The sequence below is a fragment of the Paramormyrops kingsleyae genome, chromosome 4 (genome assembly GCF_048594095.1).
Source record: "Paramormyrops kingsleyae isolate MSU_618 chromosome 4, PKINGS_0.4, whole genome shotgun sequence".
NCBI classification, from domain to species: domain Eukaryota; kingdom Metazoa; phylum Chordata; class Actinopteri; order Osteoglossiformes; family Mormyridae; genus Paramormyrops; species Paramormyrops kingsleyae.
Window position 1 is genome coordinate 25,985,126 of NC_132800.1, and position 22,839 is coordinate 26,007,964.

General features: G+C 41.4%; 4 protein-coding genes and 1 non-coding gene across 5 annotated transcripts; 3 read left to right on the plus strand and 2 right to left on the minus strand.

Moving 5' to 3' along the window:
- Positions 1–713: 713 nt before the first annotated feature.
- tmem70 (transmembrane protein 70) lies at positions 714–2,490 on the minus strand. Its single transcript, XM_023845472.2, has 3 exons — positions 2,147–2,490; positions 1,692–1,794; positions 714–1,573 (listed from the first exon to the last, which is right to left on the minus strand). Exons 1-3 carry the CDS (start codon positions 2,348–2,350, stop codon positions 1,128–1,130), a joined length of 753 nt encoding a protein of 250 aa, XP_023701240.1. The 5' UTR covers positions 2,351–2,490; the 3' UTR covers positions 714–1,127.
- Positions 2,491–2,851: 361 nt separating this feature from the next.
- elocb (elongin C paralog b) lies at positions 2,852–6,001 on the plus strand. The gene is made up of 4 exons (XM_023845500.2): positions 2,852–2,975; positions 3,934–3,965; positions 4,258–4,401; positions 5,586–6,001. The coding sequence occupies exons 2-4, from the start codon at positions 3,962–3,964 to the stop codon at positions 5,774–5,776; spliced, it is 339 nt and encodes a 112-aa protein (XP_023701268.1). The 5' UTR covers positions 2,852–2,975; positions 3,934–3,961; the 3' UTR covers positions 5,777–6,001.
- A 5,350-nt stretch (positions 6,002–11,351) lies between these two features.
- Positions 11,352–19,338, minus strand: LOC111861128 (retinol dehydrogenase 10-A-like). The gene is made up of 6 exons (XM_023845468.2): positions 18,743–19,338; positions 18,128–18,336; positions 17,847–17,945; positions 17,334–17,479; positions 17,096–17,227; positions 11,352–17,006 (listed from the first exon to the last, which is right to left on the minus strand). Exons 1-6 carry the CDS (start codon positions 19,035–19,037, stop codon positions 16,883–16,885), a joined length of 1,005 nt encoding a protein of 334 aa, XP_023701236.1. The 5' UTR covers positions 19,038–19,338; the 3' UTR covers positions 11,352–16,882.
- A 240-nt stretch (positions 19,339–19,578) lies between these two features.
- On the plus strand, positions 19,579–22,193 carry rpl7 (ribosomal protein L7). Its single transcript, XM_023845506.1, has 7 exons — positions 19,579–19,646; positions 20,219–20,321; positions 20,435–20,601; positions 20,795–20,932; positions 21,124–21,233; positions 21,344–21,561; positions 22,140–22,193. Exons 1-6 carry the CDS (start codon positions 19,633–19,635, stop codon positions 21,550–21,552), a joined length of 741 nt encoding a protein of 246 aa, XP_023701274.1. The 5' UTR covers positions 19,579–19,632; the 3' UTR covers positions 21,553–21,561; positions 22,140–22,193.
- Positions 20,642–20,729, plus strand: LOC111861153 (small nucleolar SNORD12/SNORD106). The gene has a single exon (XR_002842174.1). It is a non-coding gene; the product is annotated as a small nucleolar SNORD12/SNORD106 (small nucleolar RNA).
- Positions 22,194–22,839: the final 646 nt, after the last annotated feature.

The following is a 22,839-nucleotide window of genomic DNA, read 5'->3' on the forward strand; positions in this document are numbered from 1 at the left end:
TTTCTCCAAGAGATGACAACATAAACACTATCCTTAGAAGGGTAAAGAGAGGCAGGTCAGCAAACGACATGCCGCAGCTCTCTAGCTCCCCTGCACGAATGAATACTGTACCATCTTTTTTCCATTTTTATCAATATCCAATGTTTCTGCTAGGAAACTGCAGAGCTGCAAGGACAGTTTGGAGACTCTTCGTTTTTTTTTTTTTGTATACAGCTACATACATTATCTTTTTAGTAAGCACTTTTATCAAAAGCTATATGCAATTGAGCAACCAGTCCCTTGAGCAATTAGTATTAAGGGCCTTGCTTAAGGACCCAATGGTGAACTCAGCATACCAACAACGGGATTCGAACCGACAACCTTCCTATCACAGACACAGCATCCTAACCCCTTAAAACCACCTCATCCCTATCAGCCCTAAGAGCAACAAACACAACCTTTTTCTGAACTGTATAATGCAGCTGCAATATTCAGTTCTATATCAGCTCTGATTGGTAGGGTCACCTCACTTACATAATATCTTCCTCTGCAGCAGTTTCTCAGTCTGGTCTTCGGGGAGCCCCAGGTGGTCTGGGCTTTAGCTTCCTCCCAGGTCCCTGCCGATTTGGGGGCCCCGATGACCAGACTGAGAAACACTGACAGACAGAGACATATTCACACCAGTACGGTGCCACCAATCACCTGTCACTGACATTCATTGACAGGACAACAAATATGGTGGCTGGATGTTAATATATTTTATTGCCAAAGGATGAATGATGCTGGGTAAAAGAATCTGCCTTTCCAGTAACACTAGGAGAATGAAATAATAAAGACATGTAGTAAAACTGAATTATTTACGTTTTCTTTACTTATTCTGCATTCACTGAGGCAGAAAACAGAGCTGCGCATCTTCAGAAAGCAACAGCATTACAGCTTGGTCCATCGCAGGATAATCAGAAAGAGGACCAACTGTGACTTACATCATCGTGTGTCTCGGCTGTACTGCTCCATGTCACACTGCCACCACTACTCACTAGCACATAATGTTTTTTTCTTTCCCGTCCTCATCACCACCCTGCTTCATGCACAAGTCCCAGTTTCTGTCAGCCCCTAAGGGAAATCATACGGAGGCTGCTGCCGTGGTCTCAGCTGCTGTCCGGCTTCTTCAGCTCCTCCACGTCAAAAGTAAAGGGCTGGTCATAGCCCATGAGGTGGTTGTAATCGTGGGGCAACATAAACATCATGGGGTTCACCAGCATGGACATCTTCTTGGCATAGAAGGTAGTGAACATCTTGCTGACATCGGGCACCTTCACGTCCCTCTGGTGAAACACCGTGGTCTTCTCCACCAGAAGAGCGCTGTACGTCACGGCCGTGTAAGTGTCCGTGTCGCGGTCGTGGTACAGCCGTAACACATACCCCTTTGTGATCAGGTGGAGCAGCACCGGAGTCAGAAAAGTGAAGACGCCGATGATGCTGAAGAACGCCGCCTGCAGGGCGAGGCTCTGCACCCCGAGACCCGTTTTGAGCAGGATGTAGGGTGTCACACAGATGCTAAACATGCTGCTGGAGTAGGAGAAGAACTTAACCCCTAGAGAGAGAAGAATCGGCAAAGTTACGTCTTTCCAGGACGTACTGACAAACTCATTTCGCTAATGAGGTGTAGCCTGGCCCTTCTGTGCGGGTAACGAGGCAGGGGTCTCACATACCAAGCACAGCCTTTCCTAGGTTTCCGGTGTAGATCAGCTTTCCATGATCAGAGCACACAGCAGCTGATGAACTGAAGCTCCTCGGGACAGAGCATCGCAGAGGCTGTCCGTAACAAAACAGCTCAGAATCTGCCACCAGTCAAGCAACCATCTACAGTACATGCCGATTATTACACACCCAAAGTGCCAAACAACAACAAACCATAGAAACTGCAAAAGTAGGATCTATAAATACACAAGATCTGTTTCAGGTTGCTGGAACCAACAATAAAGAAATGTGTGTATCATCTATAGCCACTTTGATCTAGACAAAATGTAAATGCATAACTAGAAATAGAACTAGCAATCTAACCAGCTAACAACTCAAAAAGAGGCACATTTTATAGTAATGACAGAATTATTTAAAGACTATGTGTTTTAATGTAATTTAAAGTAGTTTCAAAAGAGTAAGTTACCTTATTCAATACGACTTTACACAAGTACGGAGATTTGACGATTTGAAGAACATGCTTTTTATTTTCCGAAGGGATATGTGTGAGATGAGAGCTGAGACCGTGCAATGTACCACAGCAGCGCCTGGCTAACAGCTGACCTATTCCAATGAGACTTGGACAGCCAGTCTGAGGATACAAGCCGCGTATTATATATAGGGCCGTCATTTTCGATATAACGCATGCAACTACCTAGACTCCCAGATAGGGATCGATGCACCAAAACAGCTGCTAGGGGCACCAAGACGGCGTGACCCAGATGAAGATTCCGGAAGGGTACGCGAGCTTGTGTACCCCATCAGTATCTTCCGCCAGTCCGACCGCCGACATAAAATTAGTTCTGGACACTTGAAACAAACTTCAAAGGCTTTCTCTTTATGATATTTTGTATGCGAGCTTCGTCACATGGCTAAATACCTTTCGAATATAGATACCTAATTACACGGATAAAAATACAGAAATAGTTAACTTAATACTAATAAGAAGACGCTACATGTGTGGCAATAATATAAAATACACTGAGATGTATTCGTATGTATTATTTGTTTGCCTTGTCATAGATTTTTCCTGGGAAAATTTGGCGGTAATAAATTAGAAAACCGCAGATATTAGACGGCCGGGTTATTTTCCCATGCTCGCCTTGGACTTAATGGCAGGGCTCCTCGTTTCCTGTCGGCACTAAATGGCGCTGCACACTCTTAAAGCGCTTCCGGTGACTGGGCTAAGCGGAGAGGAAGTGGGGGCCCTGGTGCTGGCGGCGGCTCTATGTGGATCACCAGCAGGCTCCTATCAGGTTATTATCGTTTATTTAAACGGGAATCACTGCGATGGTGTCTATTTCGAAACTCAGCGGTGTCTCTTTGTTCGAGACCGGTCAGTTAATGCTAAATGAAAATGTTAGCTAGTTAGATCTTCATCTGTCCTGATGAACATACATACCGCCTAGGCCTTGCTATAAGTGACGCTTTTCTGACTGAATGGAAAATGTAACAGTTTGGCTGTAAAAGCTTCTTTCTTAATGTCCCTTCCTGTAGTTTAAGCCTTAAATGCCGGGTATTTTACGTGGTATTTCCCAAGATTGGGGCCGTTCCGGAATCCATTTATCAATTCCAGTGCAAATCAGGAAATGGAACTGGAGTTGGAATTTAAATCTCCATGAAATTCGAATTAATTTCCAATTCTGTTCCCCATAGTTTTTTTTTCCTGATCCTAACTCCAGTTCCATTTCCTGATTTGGATTGGAATTCATGAGTGCATTCCGGAATGGCCCCAGCTCTGGTATTTCCCTTTGGTATGTTGTTCGCAAATGGCATTTCAGGTTTGGGACTTAAGTTGCATCAGTGTAATAAAATAATGGCATTTTCCGTTTCCTTTTTCTGCTATTTGCATTTAATTTTGTCGTTCATTATATGTAACGGTTTATTATTCAGCGTGCTACGAACTGATACTAATTGTAAGGCAGCTGGTATTCCCAGTAGCTGGACACGAACTCGAATGTTCCTGGTAGAAAATATGGCGCAAATTCATATATAATTATATGGTGCCTTTATTTTCCTTCACTCTTTGTGCACTATTGATAAACAGATGTTTATGTCGAGGTATGTCAACCAGAACCATGCCACAGTGTTAGCTACAGCATATAAATAAAACTAGCATAAGTTACATGCTTCAAATGTGATTTTAGTTTTCTTTTTTATTTAATTGTATTTTTATATTTTCTATGACATTGAATTAAATCTGTATTTTTTCAGGATATAAATACTTTAACTACAAGGCACAATGGGTGAGTATAAGTGTAAAATAAATTAGATTAAAAAAAATTTTTTAAATGCACTAATTTAATATGTAGTTGTATTTCTGACCAGGTTAAATTTCGGTCTATTTACAATCTCTTCCCCAGTTCAAAAATCTTAATTCAGATTATGTTTTAAACACAAAGCTGTAATTATTACCATTGTAAATGTAATGTTGGACATTTTGTAGTGTGAATTTCTCTTTTTAGCTCTGATGTAGTTATAACGTCGTACTGGTAGTCTAGTTCTAGTGCATAAGTGAAGGTGTTTTCCATTTATAAGATGGCGAAGAGAAAACCTACGGTGGCTGTGAAGGGCCAGATGCCATGTATGTGAAGCTGATTTCCTCTGATGGTCATGAGTTTATTGTGAAGAGAGAGCATGCCTTGACTTCTGGCACAATCAAAGCGATGCTGAGTGGTCCTGGTGAGTGATTGAGACACCATACTGTCATTTACAGAACTTTTAAGCTGCTTAATGTAGTTTCCAAAGCCATGACAGAATCCGTACAGTCAAACCACGTGAGTGTGTGTATGTTAGTGTGTGTCTAAGTCTTGTCTTCTGGCAGCTTATCCTGGTCGTCAGTCTGGAGGCTGTACCAGGCAGGACATGACAGACACACACACAATCATACTTTATGGATAATTAGCCTTTAGTCTGTGGGTGGAAGCCTACACAACAGAGGGAGAACACCAAATGCAGGGTGGAGGTGGGATTTGAACACGCAGGGTGGAGGTGGGATTTGAACACGCAGGGTGGAGGTGGGATTTGAACACGCAGGGTGGAGGTGGGATTTGAACTCAGCTGAGTTCACCTCGTGATGCCACCTCGTCTGTGTAACAATATTCAATAACTCGGCTCGCTGTCATAGCTTATCTTTTCAAAGGGAAGTATACTGGCAACTACTGCAGTTTACTTGGGTAGACATTCATCTTGTAATGTTCACTTTTTACAGTTATATGCTATACATGTAAATCCACAGTGCATTTATTTTACTTATGTGTTCTTGATAAAGTTCTTGATAGGGGTGCACAGTGTCTCATCGTAGTATAATCACAGTTAAATGGCGCGTGCACAACAACCACCAGGGCTGTAGATGAACGGCATAAACATTTGTCAGGATGCTGGTTTTTCCATAACGTACGGGCATTTACTTACGCTCACAGTTTGGTTAGCAGATCAGTAGCATGCCTAAAATATTAATGAGGCATATTGTGGTGCCCAAAAGTTAGAAATCTGTATAAACCCGCCGTATCCTTATGTTCATTAATTTCTGTTAGCGGCACGCACCATACACTCGTGCTTTGGTAAATCATGGAGGCCATAAGCACTGCAGTGGCGGAGAAGAAAGGGGCAGCTCAGTAACCATAATATCTTTTAAAAGAGGAGATATTGTGGTTAAACAAGGTGAAAAAGATGCTCTTGGTGTGGCAGCACTTGCGGTGTAAAGTCTGACGCGTTTATTTAATATTAGGATACGGCAAATTTATTAGAGACTTTTGTGGGGGGAAAAAACAAGCAGAAATGTCCCTGTTTACTAGTTTGTGCCTTTATGGATTATCAGTGTTTCTTTGACATTGTTTTTGCTTACACTATTTTATTTTTACCAGGACAATTTGCAGAAAATGAAACCAACGAAGTCAATTTTAGAGAGATTCCCTCTCATGTCCTCTCCAAAGTGTGCATGTACTTCACCTACAAAGTTCGCTACACCAACAGTTCAACGGAAATCCCAGAATTCCCCATTGCCCCGGAGATAGCACTGGAGCTCCTCATGGCTGCAAACTTCCTAGATTGTTAGAGAAGTTATGGAGTTACATTACAAGGCTTTGGGTTTTAGGATCCATTTGTTTCAAGTTACATTTTTAGTGTTTGACTTTTTGCCATAAAAAATGTTAGTAGTGTGTACTATGTATGATTTGAAAGTTTTTGGTTTTCTTCTATAGAATGCTGTATTTCACTGCAGTATTTTCTTTTGTCATGGACAAGATTATAATTTTTGATATAATAAACTAATGTGATTGCATGTTCTGTTTGTGTTAAAAAAACTCAATCTTTCCTTGTACTGGCTCTGAAAACAACAGGCATACTGTCGTAAAAGTTGTTTCATGATAAATGCAGATTACCAGCAAAAGTAGAAGCTAATAGATTTTTTGTATTCTTTTGAACATGGACCCTCTACAAGGAAATTGCCAGTGAACTAATGTACTAAAACTATTGGTTAGTTTTTTTAATTATGACAACAAAGGATGGTAGTTACTTAATACATTGATTTATTCTCGTTTTTAAATTAGCTTATTTCTTTCTCGCATGATGCTCAGGTTTCCATCAGTGTCCAACCACAATGCAGAAACATGCAGCTGGGTGTTCCAGTGTCTAATTAGCCTGTAGTCTGTGATTGTGTGTGTGCCCTGCAACGGACTGGCATCCAAGCCAACGTGCACCCTTCTCTTGGGCCCTATGCTGTCTGCCTGTAGTCTGTGATTGTGTGTGTGCCCTGCAACGGACTGGCATCCAAGCCAACGTGCACCCTTCTCTTGGGCCCTATGCTGTCTGCAGTAGACTCTAGGGTCTTGTATATGATAATTGGTTGAAAGATGGATGTTTTAATGTCTAGTGTTTTTTAAATACTTTTGCCTACAGTCTACAGCAATACATTATATTTTAACACCAATCTCAAAATGATAGATCATACATTGCATGCTTTTAATAAAAATATACACAATTAGATTCAATTAAAACATTTCAATAAACAACTGGCAAGTTTTTCGTCAGTCACAATTATTATACCTGCTATTTATTTATAGACACAATCCCTGTATTAATGATAGTTGTACACATCAAGGCAGCTGCCTAGGGTCTGATAACCAGAAGAGGGTCCAGGCAGAATCTACTGAGGGGACCCCCCCCACCCCCCGATCAGCAAAGTTTACAAGGGAAACTGTCCTGTGCGTATTGATGTCCATGCAGACAAACTGCTAGATAGATACAGAATGAAACGTTTGTGCAGGGCAGTAACTATGATAAGTTACGATTACGATTCATTAATAAGGAGTGAGCAAAGCTGTTATGGAAAATCAGAAAAACGTCAAGAGATCTGCAGAGCCCAGATAGTTAAATGTGATGCCAAAATAATCAGCTAGACTCTCCAAGCTGGAGAATAAAACCAATAAATACACTTATGGGGTCAAAGTTTCAATATACCTAACACTTGCAGGTAACTTTAGTGGTCAGATAGTTTATTATTCACCGCGTCTGTTTTTATGTTTAACTTTCTGTCTATTACCTTTATTTTGCTTTATTTACTTAAGAAATTAAAGACTTCATCTTAGCCCACACTACCTTAAATCCGACAAGTTATCTGGCTAAGCAAAGATCCTGCTTTGTGATAAATGCCTATGGAAACGGATGTCAGCTGTGTCCTTGTTTGTAAATACGATGTAAACGTTCCCCCTTTTGGTTATAAAAAAAACACAAACAGCAATATTACTTAGTATTTGCTGACTTTAAATGTAAATTTCTTGTCCCAGATAAGCCAGGCGTGCTTACAGAACATATTAACCAGGAAGATGGCTTTCTCATATTTTTGCACTGCACAGTCGAATTATGTAACAGGATTTAGTCACAGAAGTGCTAACAGTATTCTTGTAGGTGCGACAAGATCTTTGAATATTCATAGGCTATTTATTTATTTATTAACAATACAGCGGCTTTCGAGCTTGATAAATAACGACGGCACATTATAGGAACTGGTGCCACAAAAGAAATAACTGGAATGTTAAAATGCCAGTAAGTAATTCAGGTTGGTCTTTCGAGATGAAAGTCTGAATCTTCATCCTGGGAGCTACTGACTGCCCATCAGCCAGACAGCGTTACTCGCTCATTAGTAGTTCAATAGACAATCAATCAAGTTTAATTTATTCATCTGAAGTTCCGTATGCAAGCTATGCAAGCTTGTGATTGTTTAGTTTAAAGTGCATAAAGAGCGTTTTGTATGGGGCTTCATTCACAGGCCATTTCTAGCTTTTTGGGGGCCCTGTGCAAGATTCTGTTTGGGGGCCCCTATTTTGTAAAACTATGACAGGGGGAATTCAAACCCTTTAAGATGATCCATGGTGATGCATCAGTTTGTTCCAATTTAAGAAGAAAACAGGCTAGATTCACGAATCTAAAATTGAAATTAAAGATGTCAAGTTGACCAAAGCAACTTAAACCTACAATTTAGGTTTAGCAGTTTAAATCTACAAATGAACACAGGTAATTTTACTTTTCCCCAAATATATTGAGGCTGAACTTGCAGCTTGGGGGGCCCTAGTGCTGCAGGGGCCCTATGCATCTACATAGTCCGCATATAGCAAGAAACAGCTCTGTTCATTCACCAACCTTCATGTTTGTTCACGGTGCTTATGGGAGTTTTACCCACACAACAATGTTCTGAGGGCATAACAAAAAATTATTGGTTCAGAGAGATACCCAATCAGATTATACAGGAGGTGGGTCCAAGCAACTAGAGGAGGCGGGACCAAGACATCTAATTGGCTGGTCCTGCCGCCTCTAGTTGCTTGGACCCAACTCCTGTACAATCAGAGCAGCACATGCTCCAGCCTGGGGCCAATCAAAATTTTCAATCTGGTCAGCCTGTCTTAAGTGAAGGAAAATTGATTGAAATAGACCATTTTATACGCAGACGCAAGTGTTTTTCAAAAAACAAACAGAAAAAAATCAGTCCCTTTTTTTAATACAGACTATTACCTTTGGTATGACACAAACTCTTGGAGTAGAGCTGGATTTCTCTGTCATCTGTTTTTTGTGCCACTGTCTTTCACCATTTCCTCCACCTTCCTTCTGCTGTTCTCTTCTACAACTGCCAGATCTTTATTTAGTATTGTGGTCTTGGCTGTTATTTTAACTTTGATGACTATTTTGATTTTAATCCACTCTGCTAGAGGCTGAAAAGATCAAAGGGAGCGGAAGTTCACAGGATTTAAAAGTATGTGAACAAGCCAGCAGGTTACAATGGAAGAATGACATGATCATAGAATCACTACGATATGTATCCTGGGCTGTTTGAGCTGTCAGAGACCCTCAAACTGATTTCTACAATGATGAAGTCATTCTGTGGATGTGGTGAAAGCTGTTAACCGAGTTTGGTGGGTGGGACGGCTGATTATTTAAGATTTTATCAAACAAGGTTAGATAAGGACCCTTGTATACGTCACATGGCTCTGTCTGATGTCCTACTGAGATCAAATCAGCATAAAATATATGAATTTCCTGATTTTACTGAAATAACAACGTTAGCATTTTCCTGCTAAATAACTCATAAAATGACTTTAGAGGCCACTTATAAGTGTAATCCTGCATATGAGGAGTTGGGCCCCCTTTGCAGCTATAACAGCTGCCCCTCTTCTGGGGAGGCTTTTCACAAGATTTTGGAGTGTGTCTGTGGGAATTTTTGCCCATTCACCCAGAAGAGCATTTGTGAGGTCAGTGACTGATGAACGTGAAGGCCCGGCTCACAATCTGCATTCTAGTTCATCCCAAAGGTGTTTGATGGGGTTGAGGTCTGGGCTCTGTGTGGGCCAGTCATGTTCTTGCACACCAGATTCATCAACCACGTCTTTATGGACCTTGCTCTGTGTACTGGGGCACAGTCATGCTGGAACAGAAAAGGCCCTTCCCCAAACTGTACCCACAAAGCATAGAATTATCTAAAATGTCTTGGTATGCTGAAGCATTAAGAATTCCCTTCCCTGGAACTAAGAGGTCTAGCCCAACCCCTGATGAACAACCCCATACCATTATCCCTCCTCCACCAAACTTTACAGTTGCCACAATGCAGTCAGGCAGGTGAAGTTCTTCTGGCATCTGACTCATATCCAAAGATAATAATGTGTTATTATTTACAGTTTTTTCCCCCCACAAACTATGATTTTGCAAAGACTGGGGATCTTGCAGAATCATTCTTTGCAAGACTGCAATTAGATTCGTTTCGATTTTGTTTTATTTTTGTAATAAAGGTTAATGTTTTACTGCTGTACATGTACATGCTTTTGGTTTACATGGAATAAAGCAATAACCAGCAAAATGTGTATTTATTCAACTTTTCTTTGTACAGAAAAATAACACTGCACAACAGGATAAAGCAGTGCAGAGCAGACAAGTAACTTTAAATAGCAGTGGAAATGCAATGCAGCCTGCATTCAAAATACCGTACCTTTGTACTGTAAATACTGTTTTTGCAGAATCTCTTCCATGTCAATCTACCTTACCTGAGATACTGTTTCCGCTTTGTTACTTACTGATTGGTGCTGAAGAGGGCTGTCTGATTGGCTTATTGACCATCCACGTCACTATTTGCGTGTCAAGGCTAAACACCCATGATCATTCTAAACACAATTGATTTGATTGGAATGTCAAGACGAGAAAAAGAGTCACTTAAAACAGCAATCCTGACCTCCATGCACCGAACAATTGAAGACAGCAGGATGCCACAAGTCCACCTGGGGCAGCGGTGGCCAATCTTATCCGCAAAGGGCCGGTGTGTACGCAGGTTTCCGGGGTAACCTTTAGGTCAGCTGCTCAAACCCAGGAGTGAGGACTGTTCACCCAATCAGACCTCTAATTAGGGAGTTGCAGCGAAAACCCACATACACAACAGCCCTTTGTGGATAAGACTGTGCAACCCTGACTTAGGGTGACCAACTAATCCATGTCGGGGGGGGAGGGGGGGGGGATATTGAGCTAGGACAGGTTTTGTAAATTACCATTTCAATTAAAAAGACCTGGATTTCACTTTGTTACTGAGTTCTTGCTGTGTGCTGATTGGTCAGTGTCCTATAATCATGCATGTGTCACTAATGTTAATGTGAAACAGCTGGATGAGTCTTTCAGTCAAGGAAACGAACCAGCAAAAGCACGAGAAGAGCTGAACTATTAGGCCAAGCAAAGCAACCTTTCAGTTTTAAAGTAGTTTGTAAATCCTGAAGTAGCTCATAATGTCCTCCCATCGTGGATTATCTGGTCACCCTATGTCCAGCATAACCCTTATGATTTTATTCAAATATGTGCCGGTGAAATCGCTTGAAAATTCACTTGGCGTACGGCCATCATTAACGTAATTAGGGTCACCAGATTTATTTGTTCTTGTGCTACCACTGACTGGCTGGTCTGACGTGATTAAATTCCCCCACATGAACGAGAACACCACAACCTAAAGAAAACATTATTGCAAGCTTACCGTACACACTCTTGCCTCCTCTCCAAAAAAAAGTGACATGATTCAATTCTCCCACAATAAATTTCATCAAGTTCCCCACGATACATTTCACAAGACAGCTACCAGACTGCTACAGAGAAAATGGGGAGACTAGCAATGAAAAATCAATATAAACTTTATTATATAGTATATTGTAAATAATCTTGCACCCCACAGTTTTAGAATAACTGGCCAGTACAATGTTACTGGGAAGTTGGCAAAAAACCCACAGAATACATTTAGACAACAGGCTGCAGGTTCCTTTTTCACTCTTGGCTGTTCTCCATATTGGAGTTGCAGTTCTGTTGCCCTCTGTATTGGAGTTGCAGTTCTGTTGCCCTCTGTATTGGAGTTGCAGTTCTATTGCCCTCTGTATTGGAGTTGCAGTTCTGTTGCCCTCTGTCTTGCAGTTGCAGTTCTGTTGCCCTCTGTATTGGAGTTGCAGTTCTGTTGCCCTCTGTATTGGAGTTGCAGTTCTGTTGCCCTCTGTATTGGAGTTGCAATTCTGTTGCCCTCTGTCTTGCAGTTGCAGTTCTGTTGCCCTCTGTATTGGAGTTTCCAATTTGGGGTTGAATTAGGGTCTATTTTCAGATGTAGATTTTCATCCATATAATGTCTTTGTGAAGTGAAAGTAAGATCCATCAAACATCAGATAAATACAGCAATGATAATAGAGTGATCCTGTTCACAAGGACCTCTAATCAACTCATCCTTCCCTTTGCTGTCACTAAGCGCCTTTGCTTCAATTTTGGTGCGATTTGACTCAAAATTTGATCAGGTCTAGATCTTCATCTTTACAACATCTTTACAAAGTTTGCAAAAGATGTCAAATACTTTTGAATTATCGCACTAACGGGATCAAATATACACTATGTTGGTAAGACCCCACATAGAATACTGTGTGCAGGTTTGGTCACCATACTTTAAAAAGAACATTGCTGCCTTGGAAAGGGTTCAACGTAGGGCTACAAGAGTGATTCCTGGTCTCAGAGGAATGTCTTATGAGGAGAGGTTAGCTGAGCTGAATCTGTTCAGCCTCGAGCAAAGGAGACTAAAGGGGGACATGATCCACATATATAAGTTTCTAACGGGTCTGGATGTTGTTTAACCAAATTGTGACTTCAATATTAGTTCAAATACAAGAACTGGTGGCCATAGTTGGAAATTAGCAGGAGAACATTTTAAACTGGATTTGAGGAAGCACTTCTTTACACAGCGTGTAGTTAGAGTATGGAATGGTCTTCCTGCTAGTGTAGCGGAAGCTAAAACCCTGGGTTCCTATCAGAGCTAGACACGATTTTAACAACTCTGAGCTATTAGTTGAGTTCTCCCCAAACGAGCTTGATGGGCCAAATGGCCTCCTCTCATTTGTAAATTACTTATGTTCTTATGTCTGAAACTACCCTTCTTTTTGCTGTTTTGATGCTGCTACAATCCGTCTCAAAATTTGATCACTGCCAGTTTGTCACCCCTACAACATGCCTGCAAATTTGAAAATGATCTGTACAACACATTTAGAATTAATGGGTTCACAAGACCAAGTGTCCTCTACAGCTGCTGTTTCCTTCATTTGCTGCTGCTTCATTTTTTTCGGCAATTTGTCTGAAAATGAAACCAGGTGTAGATCTTCGCATGTTTTATGAAGTAGTTATAAGATTCATCAAATACTTTTTGAGTTATTCACAAGGTCATGCCATCTGTTTTCATCATTTCATTTGCTGCTACTAAGTGGTGTTGCTCAGTAGTGTAGTTGTATCTTGGTAGGTATATATACTGTTATACCATATAATTGTGTGTATAAACATATCCTCTGACTTATACGCATTTCTGACAATTTTTAGGTGGGTATATGGTAAATCTATATTGTAGAGGTAGGTAGACACCATGGGCGTTGGTAGGTCTGATCATTCAGCCCAATGCCAATCTTCCTTCAAACAAAAAAAGTCAAGCCTCAGATAAACTTAACTTAGCACCTGATCTTTCTGATAGCTAGAAACTACCCTGGTAGACACCACATACTGCCATATTACTAAAATTACACCTCTGGCATAACTTCAATTTTGGATCAAGTTGTCTCAAACCTTACATAGTTGCAGTTCTTCACCCACACAATGTGTCTAGAAAGTTTAAAAGGATCCTTCAAATAATTTTTCAGTTATCACTCTAAGATCAAGTGTCAAAACTTCCCATTTCTTTCCTATCACTATGTGGTGTTGCATCAATTTTGTCTCAAAATTTAATCAGTTCCAGGTTGTCACTCATACAATGCCTCAAATTTGAAAAAAATCTGTGAAATACTTTTCGAGGTATCATCTTAACGAGAGTCTCCAAAGACAACATGTATTCCCCACTCGAGGAATATAATTAGGAAATATGTTATGAAGAAGATTTCTATGCATTACACTCCTGGTTCCTGTCTCTTATGTGAGCCCGGCAAAGGTACTGCTTGTTAGTTACACGCAAAATAAATCTGTCGTGTTTTTTTGCACTTATATGAAACGAGTTTGCAAAAAAAAAGTCTTCGTTTTTCCATCTATCCTTTTACCAAGAGACGATGATCCATAAGATAATTCCAATTTTACTAAAACTACATATTTCTCTACATTATAAAATGTCATTTTCAGGTTTTAAGACAATTTTCTAACTTATTTGGTAATAACAACTTAGGTTTTGTTTGGGGTTGGACAGACAGCTTGTTATAAACAGAAATTTCCAGAAGAGGTTTGGCAGCCAATGGTGTAATTATTACGGAAACGGTAATTATACGGAATTAATGCGCCTGGTTAATATACCAAGTTGCCGTTACCGTTTAATTAATAATGTTTTATTTATTTTATTTTTTTAAACATCCTTGCAAACATCTTCTTTACCCAGCCATCTATGTACAGTACTCCGCAATCATTCATACTTTCAAACGCTTCTGAATTGCAAATGAGGTAGACTCATCTTTATCCAGTTAATTCATTGCAAATTGAACATGTTTAAAGCAAATTTTATTCAGTAGATTTCAGAAACAAAGATGTGAAATCATTAAACTCTCAAAAAAAAAAAAAACAGTAATTTGTAGTTTACAAAAAAAAAAAACCTTGCGATGAATCCTAACTAAAAATGACAATGCGTTATGAAGAAAGGTTTTTGGCTAACGATCCTACTACAGACAGGTCTCATTTTCTATTATTAAAGTAGCCTTGACTTCTACAGGAGGGAAATTTGGATGGACAGTGATTTGAAATGTGCGAGGAATCCATACAATACTGATACGATATCCTAGATCTACAGAAGTGAGCATTAAACAGCATTTTTGCAGTTTGCAGTTATTAATGATGACTGGTACCATCTTCACTGTGGTGACGAGCTGGATGAGCACTGACCCAATGCTCCTGAGATCTGTGCTTCTGCACTTCAGGAATGACAACAGGCAAAGCTACACAGGTACCTGTGTTTGTGTTTCTCTCCCAGCCCAGGAGCAAATATCACACAGAACCAGATCAAATCATTAACACAGAGAACCAGATCAAATCATTAACACAGAGAACCAGATCAAATCATTAACACAGAGAACCAGACCAAATCATCAACACAGAGAACCAGATCAAATCATCAACACAGAGAACCAGACCAAATCATCAACACAGAGAACCAGACCAAATCATCAACACAGAGAACCAGACCAAATCATCAACACAGAGAATAGCATTAAACAGCCATGTGTTCATTTCTGATGGAGTCCAGTTTTAAGGGTGTAAGAGGCACAGGTGTGTGTGTGTTTGTCAAACCTAGGGAATTTTAAATTCAATTACGATTTTGGCATCCAACGATTGTCAAAACAAAATCAAACATCAAACAATTTTTGTGGTGCATTACATTTCATGATGATGCTCCCATTTATGTTAGAAATCCAGCACGCCCCATTCTACAAAACTGGTCATTTGTTTCTCAGTTCAATTATATGTATAGTTCAAGAAAATCCACTGTTAAAAATACCATCTTTTTTTAAAGTTTGATAAATCAACGAGTAATCATATTAAATAATCCTGATTATGATTTTTGCCGTAATCAAGCAACCCTAACCTGATCATCACTGATTGGGTACAATCAAAAAATACAATTGTACAGACAGAAAATGTATATAAAGCTGATGGAGGTAATGATGAGGCTCTATAGCACCTCCAATAGAACAGTCACCTCAGTTGTATAAGGATATATCTGCATTATATCAGACAAAGAGGATGGTCTAAGCAGCCTCATTCCCAGCATTTGAAAGCCAGAAAGTACCCCATAAATACATTTTCTGCATCTACATGTCCTATTCATGGTCGGGAGGTACCCAGAGCATATTGGCGCAAGGCAGAAAACAACCCAGGATGGGGCGCCAACCCAGGATGGGGCGCCAACCCAGGATGGGGCGCCAACCCACTGCTGGGCTCACTCACACGCGCCAGTCACTCACACACCAATGGCCAATTTGGTAACTCCAATCAACCTCAGCATGTTTTTGTACTGTGGGGGGGGGGGGGGGACTGGAAAACCCACGACAACATGGGGAGAACATGGCAACGAGCCATAGGGGAGACTGGAACCCAGGTCCCAGTGGTGTGAGGCGACAGTGCTAACCACTGCACCGCCCTGTTCGGCAAACATGTAGCAGTTAATTATTACACTGGGACGTGAACATTCGGGCTGGACTCCTCCTACATATCCATTAGCCATGCCCCCACTCACAGGCAGCACAACTGGCAGCCTAATCTCTGCTTCCGAGGCCATAAACATTCCATGATTCAGGACAATAATTAATTTACATACATGCAAAATAAATACACATTTGCCTCCGGCACAAAGGAATTCGTAACAATACTCCCAGGGCTTGAAGTGTGAACAAACAGGAGCCAGTACTCATCTTATTACTCACTACCGGTAGATTATGAGAGGTACCAGTACACATGAAACGTTCCCAGTACCCTGAAGAGAAAAACAAAGGGGTACCGGTACCATGTACAGGTGAGTACCAGCCCAGTTCAAGCACTGAACATTCACAGGTGATTTTAAATTTAAGGTAAAATAATAAAAGGCATATCTCCTACAGTTAGACTGAAAATGTGAATGGAGTTTAGATTCAAAGATGCATAGATATGACTGTATTGCTGTAGTATGTCCAGTCTAATTCATCCCTTAAGGCACATGAGATCACAGACTGAAACAGCAGTGGGGACGTGAGATCACAGACTGAAACAGCAGTGGGGACGCGAGATCACAGACTGAAACAGCAGTGGGGACGCGAGATCACAGACTGAAACAGCAGTGGGGACAGTTCATCATCATACATTTATCCCCAAGCTGTACTTCCTCACAGTAAGGACCACAAGCTACACACTGCAAGGATGACAGTCTGAGTCATCACCAAGTCACTGACAGAGTAAGGACTCTGGCCTGAACCAAACACTGCGCCCCCTACCTGAAAGTCTTACACACTGCACAGCCAGGGCAGCTCTGCTCATTCCCGAGCATATTGTCATACTGCTACTCTCAGGATTTGATTGCTAACACTCATTAAAGCTGAATATGTTTAACGCAGTATATATTTTGTCATAGACTAAGGCTAAACCTTTGTATACATTTAATCCAAGCCCTGCATTCTGGGTAATAACACTCCTAATCCCCACTCTTGGCCTCATTGTTGTTCATTGCTTCCTTGTGACGTGCCAGAAAGGGGTATATGCACTTCTCAGCCCCTAGGAGGCGGTACATGCACACGATGGCCTCAAACGGCAGGATCCTGCAGGACAGACAAACATAGCACCCAGTAAGGCGACTGTTTATGAGGAGATCGCGTGCATAAAGGAGCAGGAAAAGATGCAAACGTACGCCTTCATGAAGGTCACCATGTACATGCTGCGAGGCATACAGATCAGGGGCTGTTCAGTCAGGATGGCCTGCATCGCTTGTTGAACACAGTACTCTGGCTGTAGGGGGGGCAGGAAGGATGCAATCTCTCTTCTGTACAGACAGGAAGAAGGATGACAAGAAGCTCTCAGAATTCCAGCATCCTGCCAGAGTGCACTACAGACATACACTAATGACTGCACTAAAACCGATCTCCTACCGGATTTTGCAGCTTCTGAACATGCCCGCGTCCACAAGAAAGGGACACACCAATGTCATTTTGATCCCATCTTTTTCTGCAGCCTTCAGCTCATGGCTGAGGGACTCGTGGAAGCCGACGGCCCCGAACTTGCTGGCACAGTAATCCTGAAATCAGGAAGTAGTGGTGATGGGGAAGGACAGTTTGAGGAACGCAGGGTTGTGTTAGTTCAAGTTCAGACTAACTACCCTCATGCTGTACTGAAGTACAGCTCACCTGTTAACTGCAAAGCAATAATAAATAAAATAAAACAAGGAAGAATTCCACCAGACTTCTTTACCCCTGCAATATAGACTACGACTAATTTATCTACAAGATACGATACTAAAATGGGAACGGCCCATAAAAACGTGGTGCACAGCAGCCAGACAATGCAGGAATGTCAACCGGCCACTCGACAGTGTTTAGCGTCTTCAGACTCATTTCAGCAGCAGAACCAAAGCTTTGCATGGGCAGGTCCTGTTCTGAACCCACCTCCACACCAGCGGTGCTGAACAGCCCCAGGGAGCTGGCCACAGTTACGATGTGGCCGCGGTTAGCCTCCAGCATGTCCGGGAGGAAGGCTTTGGTGGTCTGTTACAAGGTAGGAAACTGGTTGGTGGCTTATTACACACAAGACAACAGCAGACTGCGATTGTACACTGGAATATAGGGTTTAGCTCTCAAATTCAAAAACAGATATGGTGTGAGAAACGTCCAGGTGGGAAACTGAGTACCTAGGGGCAGAGGTTTTCTCCCCAAGGGAAAAAACTCACCCAGAAGTGGGCGTGACAGTTGACCATCAAAGTCCTCTCAATCAACTCATCTGGGCAATCCAGTAGGTGGTGGCCGGAGACGACGGCAGCGCTGTTCACTAGCAGGTCGACGGGGCCCACTTCACGCTTCACTCTCTCTGCCGAGGCGTACACACACTCACGCTTTCCCACATCACACTGGTAAGTGTATACCTGAGGAAGAGGACCATCTGAAACAGAGAGCTCCAGAACGTTATGCTAGTAGTGCTCCTGGGACTTGCATCTGTAAAACGCACACCTATAAAAATCAGAGCTCTTTAAAAAACAAAATTACAGTGAAAAGCTTATTTATATGTTACTATCTGATACTGTACACTTAGAACCCAAAAGCTGTACACACCGCTGTTTTTACTATCGATATGCCGCTTCTCAGAAAGTTCAGGTAGCCATTCCAAAAGTAATTTACAACATCCAAAAAAATCCAGTTACTTCAGTGTTCAAAAGATCAACTGTGACTTGCATTACGAGTAAACTCGTCCCCGCAACACACGACGGCTAAATCATGCACTAAAACGACTAAAAAGTGTTTTATCCAAATAAAACGACTAAGAAGTGTTTTAGCCAAATAAAACTCACCCTCTCCAGCTGTGGGGCTGGACGTGTCCCGGTAGATCCGGCGCACCATCTCTGCGGTCTCTTCGTTGCTTTCACTGTTGATATCCCAGAGGACCAACACTGCCCGTCTTCGGGCGAATTCCTTGGCCAACAGCCGACCGAGACCCCTACCCGCCCCGGCCACCAAACACACCTGCCCCGCAACGCTTTTTTCTTTTTGCCGTACAAACCATTTCAACCCAGACTGTACGAAAGCCCAAAGTACTTTAAAAGTCACCAGGAAAAATTCCGAAAGGATACTCACTGTGTCTGACATGATATGGAAAAACAATAACAATATAGATCAAGAACAATCAAAATAATTTTTATTATATTAGTTTTTTTTTGATTGAATAAAATAAATCTAACTAATCATTGCATAACGGGGGCAATTAATAAAAAACACGACCTTTACGCAACAGAAGAGCACAAACATACAGTTAAGAAAAGTTTTTCTTGAATAAAAATTAGTATTGCCAATAAGAGAAACTTTCGCAAATAATCGCTAGTAAACAAATCCGGACCAATAACGCGATCTGTTGACAAACTCCATTTAAACCTTCCATACCCAGAAGGACCTTTGGTTATAGGTCGATATTCTATTGCCTGAAATAATTATTTTCCGGAAAGTTGTAAGTTGTAGGAAGTACTATTTGTAGTATATCTATATTTTTTCCTCATGGTGAAAAAATCATAAACATAAGGGTTTTAATGGGTTTTTATGGTTTTGACTTTTAGGACACTTTTACTATGTAAGATTGCCTTCATTTATACTTATATAAAATCAGGCATCAGGAAGACATCCACTTCCTCCTTCGTCTCTTATAAGTGCGGTCTGCGCATGCGTATGGCCCTCTTTTACGGTGGGGATAATGGCGGGCGAAGAGTGAGTTCGTTTTTCTGCTTTCAAAATCCTTTTCCATCGTCTAGTAGTTCTTAATCTATTCAAATGTTTTACCATAACCTGAAAGCTAATACATATAAAGTTATATTTAAGCCTTTATTTTTTATAAGCCCGTTGCCTTATTGGCACAAATTTGGATCATGTCCGCTCTTCCATTAGATATGGTGGAAACAAACGTGTTGTTATTTCTGCAATACTCAGACATTGAATTCATTAAACGTACACGTTGATTTTTTAATAATTTGTGGTTTATCTCTGCGTTTACTGTCTACAATTGGTAACAAATGTGCTGTTGTATCTGAAATAGCTGCTATAGTAGCATGTGTTTTCAACCTTGTTTTACGTGCCCTTCCATTGTCAGTATAGTCTAACATGGTATTATGCAGTTTTTGTTAATATTTGGATATTTTATTCATAGTTATTTGCTTATGGAATTTAAATTATTATGCTAAGTTTGCGTAGCATGATTACTAGGCCTCTCGAATGCTTCGCTGTAATAAGGCATGCTTCCCGGTGCGGTAATTTATTAAACCCTAAATGTGCCCCTGTTTCAGAGGGAAGAAGGTACCTACTGTTCCCGAAAGCCTTTTGAAAAGGCGAAAGGCCTACGCCGCACAGAAGGCTCTGCGCATCAAGAAGATGCTGGCAGAGAAGGCGGTACGGACTCCTGACTGTATAGTAATGCTGACCCAGTCAGTATGAGCACTTTACGTGGCCTCATGTCCTCACATGCCGTACATTTTTGAGGGTAACACATCTTGTGTCTCCAGGCCCGCAAATCCAGAAGAAAGCTGATCTACAAGAGGGCTGAATGCTACCATAAGGAATACAAAGAGATGTACAGACGGGAGATCCGCCTGTCCCGAATGGCCCGTAAGGTTGGAAACTACTATGTCCCCGCAGAACCCAAGCTGGCCTTTGTCATCAGGATTAGGGGGTATGTAGAGCTGTGAACCAGCGAGTGCCGCTTGCCTCAGTTTGTGGTTGATGATGGAGTTTTTTCCCCGTCTTATCGACCATGGAGATACCTTCACGACTTAAGCCAGTGTTGTCTGAAATCACAGCTAGCCGTGTCCAGGATAAGTTTCTGGATGTCGCATTGTATGCTCAGTGTGTCTCTACGCTTCCAGAATCAACGGTGTCAGGCCCAAGGTCCGCAAAGTCCTGCAGCTTCTTCGCCTGCGACAGATCTTCAACGGCGTCTTCGTCAAACTGAACAAGGCCTCCATTAACATGCTCAGGATTGCTGAGCCCTACATCGCGTGGGGGTGAGATGATTTTATTTTTTCTTCTTCCCCCATGGTGGTATTTGATTGTCAGGTTGCTGAGTTCTACTCGGACTACAACCTAACATGTTGAAGGACATTTGACAGGGTGGTCTGGACCTATAAATGCACTGAGTGCATGATCTTTCTATACATGACTGCTTATTGTAAAATGCCCTGTTCCTTGTTGCTAGATATCCCAACTTGAAATCCCTGCGTGAGCTTATTTACAAGCGTGGCTATGGCAAGATTAAGAAGCAGCGCATCGCTTTGACCGACAATTCCCTGATTGAGAGATCCCTTGGTAAGCGTTTTGCTTGGAGACATAGCCGGAAATGACTTGAGTGTTTTGAAGTATTGATGAGCTGATGGCTTCTTGCAGTTCCCTCCTGTCTAAGTGTGGTTTTGTTGCAGGAAAATATGGCATCATCTGTGTGGAGGACCTGATCCATGAAATCTACACTGTGGGGAAGAACTTCAAGGCAGCCAACAACTTCATGTGGCCCTTCAAGCTGTCCTCTCCCCGTGGCGGCATGAACAAGAAGACCACACACTTCGTTGAGGGAGGCGATGCCGGAAACAGGGAGGACCAGATTAACCGGCTGATCAGAAGGATGAACTGAGTGTTCATGGTAAGACCTTGTGTGTGATGTTTATCCCCATTGGGGGCTTGCATCGCTTTTGTTCTGCTTCTGTAACTGTAGCCTTATGTTAGAATGGAACTTGTAAACTAGTCTTTTGTACTGGACAGTGAAGCTGGCTTCCTGTTCATGATTTTGATCTTTAAAACCCTTTCTTGAAGTATCATCCCACTGGATATTTTACTGAAGCAGGCTGAGATGTGCCGTTCAATAGTTATTGTACTGGAGCATAAACCAACAACCCTTAGCATACATGATGCCCAGTAACTAAGTTTTTGTGCCGACCCTTTATAGCAGTTGAACTGTTAACTTTTGTGATTTTAAATTCTGAATTAGCTCTAATTGTTTTTTTAAGCCCTTAAGTGAGGTTCCATTGATCTTCACTAAAAGGTACTTAACCTGGGTGATATTCTATGGTAAAGCATTAATCAGTAATGTGGTGTTTGTTAGGGTTTTTTTGTTTACTTTTGCTGCTTTCATACTCTGAGATATATTGGTGTTAACTGGACTGATGGCTCTATGTTAATTGAATTTTCTGGTTGAGAGATTCAATTCATTTTTCTTTGCAGGAGAACTGAAGTCTGGACTTACTCAAAAGTACAAAATAAAAACCTTTCACAGAATCTCTGCCTTTTTAATTTTCACTATAACAAAAGATGGTGTCTGAGTACCGTATTGGACCATCAGGCCCTGAACTTGTTGGTGAGGTTTACGGTTAAATATCCATTGGCTGACTTAAGGAGTTTAGGCAAAATACTTTTAATTTCAGTCACTTTCTGTTAACATTGTGCCTTGTGGGATACAGATGCAAAGATATTCAATGTCATTGCTGCTGAAACATTTTAACTGGGCTTAATTCTCTTCATTCAGCTGATTTTGTTTAACCAGCTAACTCAAGCCCAAAAGCATCCCTTTTACTTGGTTTTTGCTGGCCTTACCCCAAATGCTTGTGATATTCCATCTATTTATCTGGCGTCACTTTTCTTGTATCCAAGTCTTATGGTGGAGCAAGTTTAAAGCTAAAAATGACACTTCACACTCAAACTGACCTGAGTTCAGTGAGGCCTAACCTTCCACATGCGCTAGTCAAAAATGGCATATGTATGTGCTTCAGGCGAATGACCACTAGGGGGTAGAGTCTTCCTCTTCTAAAGCATGAAAATGTGTTGTGTGCTTACTGGGCTATTGGTATAATCTGCTGTTTTGTGTCTGGGTTGCACAAGGTCTTGATTACATTACATTCATAAATTTACAAAAATGGAGCCACTT

What these genes read in the sequence shown, in the direction of transcription:
- LOC111861128 (XM_023845468.2), bottom strand. Translation starts at nt 19,037, where the DNA reads ATGTCAGACACAGTGAGTATCCTTTCGGAATTTTTCCTGGTGACTTTT. An exon ending in CAGCCCCACAGCTGGAGAGG is followed by an intron (nt 18,337 to 18,742) that starts GTGAGTTTTATT and finishes TCTCTGTTTCAG; the next exon opens with ATGGTCCTCTTCCTCAGGTA. An exon ending in ATGGTGACCTTCATGAAGGC is followed by an intron (nt 17,007 to 17,095) that starts GTACGTTTGCAT and finishes TCTGTCCTGCAG; the next exon opens with GATCCTGCCGTTTGAGGCCA.
- rpl7 (XM_023845506.1), top strand. An exon ending in TTTGTCATCAGGATTAGGGG is followed by an intron (nt 20,602 to 20,794) that starts GTATGTAGAGCT and finishes CTACGCTTCCAG; the next exon opens with AATCAACGGTGTCAGGCCCA. An exon ending in CCTGATTGAGAGATCCCTTG is followed by an intron (nt 21,234 to 21,343) that starts GTAAGCGTTTTG and finishes GTTTTGTTGCAG; the next exon opens with GAAAATATGGCATCATCTGT.
- tmem70 (XM_023845472.2), bottom strand. Translation starts at nt 2,350, where the DNA reads ATGACGGCCCTATATATAATACGCGGCTTGTATCCTCAGACTGGCTGT. An exon ending in GTAAAGTCGTATTGAATAAG is followed by an intron (nt 1,795 to 2,146) that starts GTAACTTACTCT and finishes TGTTACGGACAG; the next exon opens with CCTCTGCGATGCTCTGTCCC. An exon ending in CCTAGGAAAGGCTGTGCTTG is followed by an intron (nt 1,574 to 1,691) that starts GTATGTGAGACC and finishes TTCTCTCTCTAG; the next exon opens with GGGTTAAGTTCTTCTCCTAC.
- elocb (XM_023845500.2), top strand. An exon ending in AGCGATGCTGAGTGGTCCTG is followed by an intron (nt 4,402 to 5,585) that starts GTGAGTGATTGA and finishes TATTTTTACCAG; the next exon opens with GACAATTTGCAGAAAATGAA.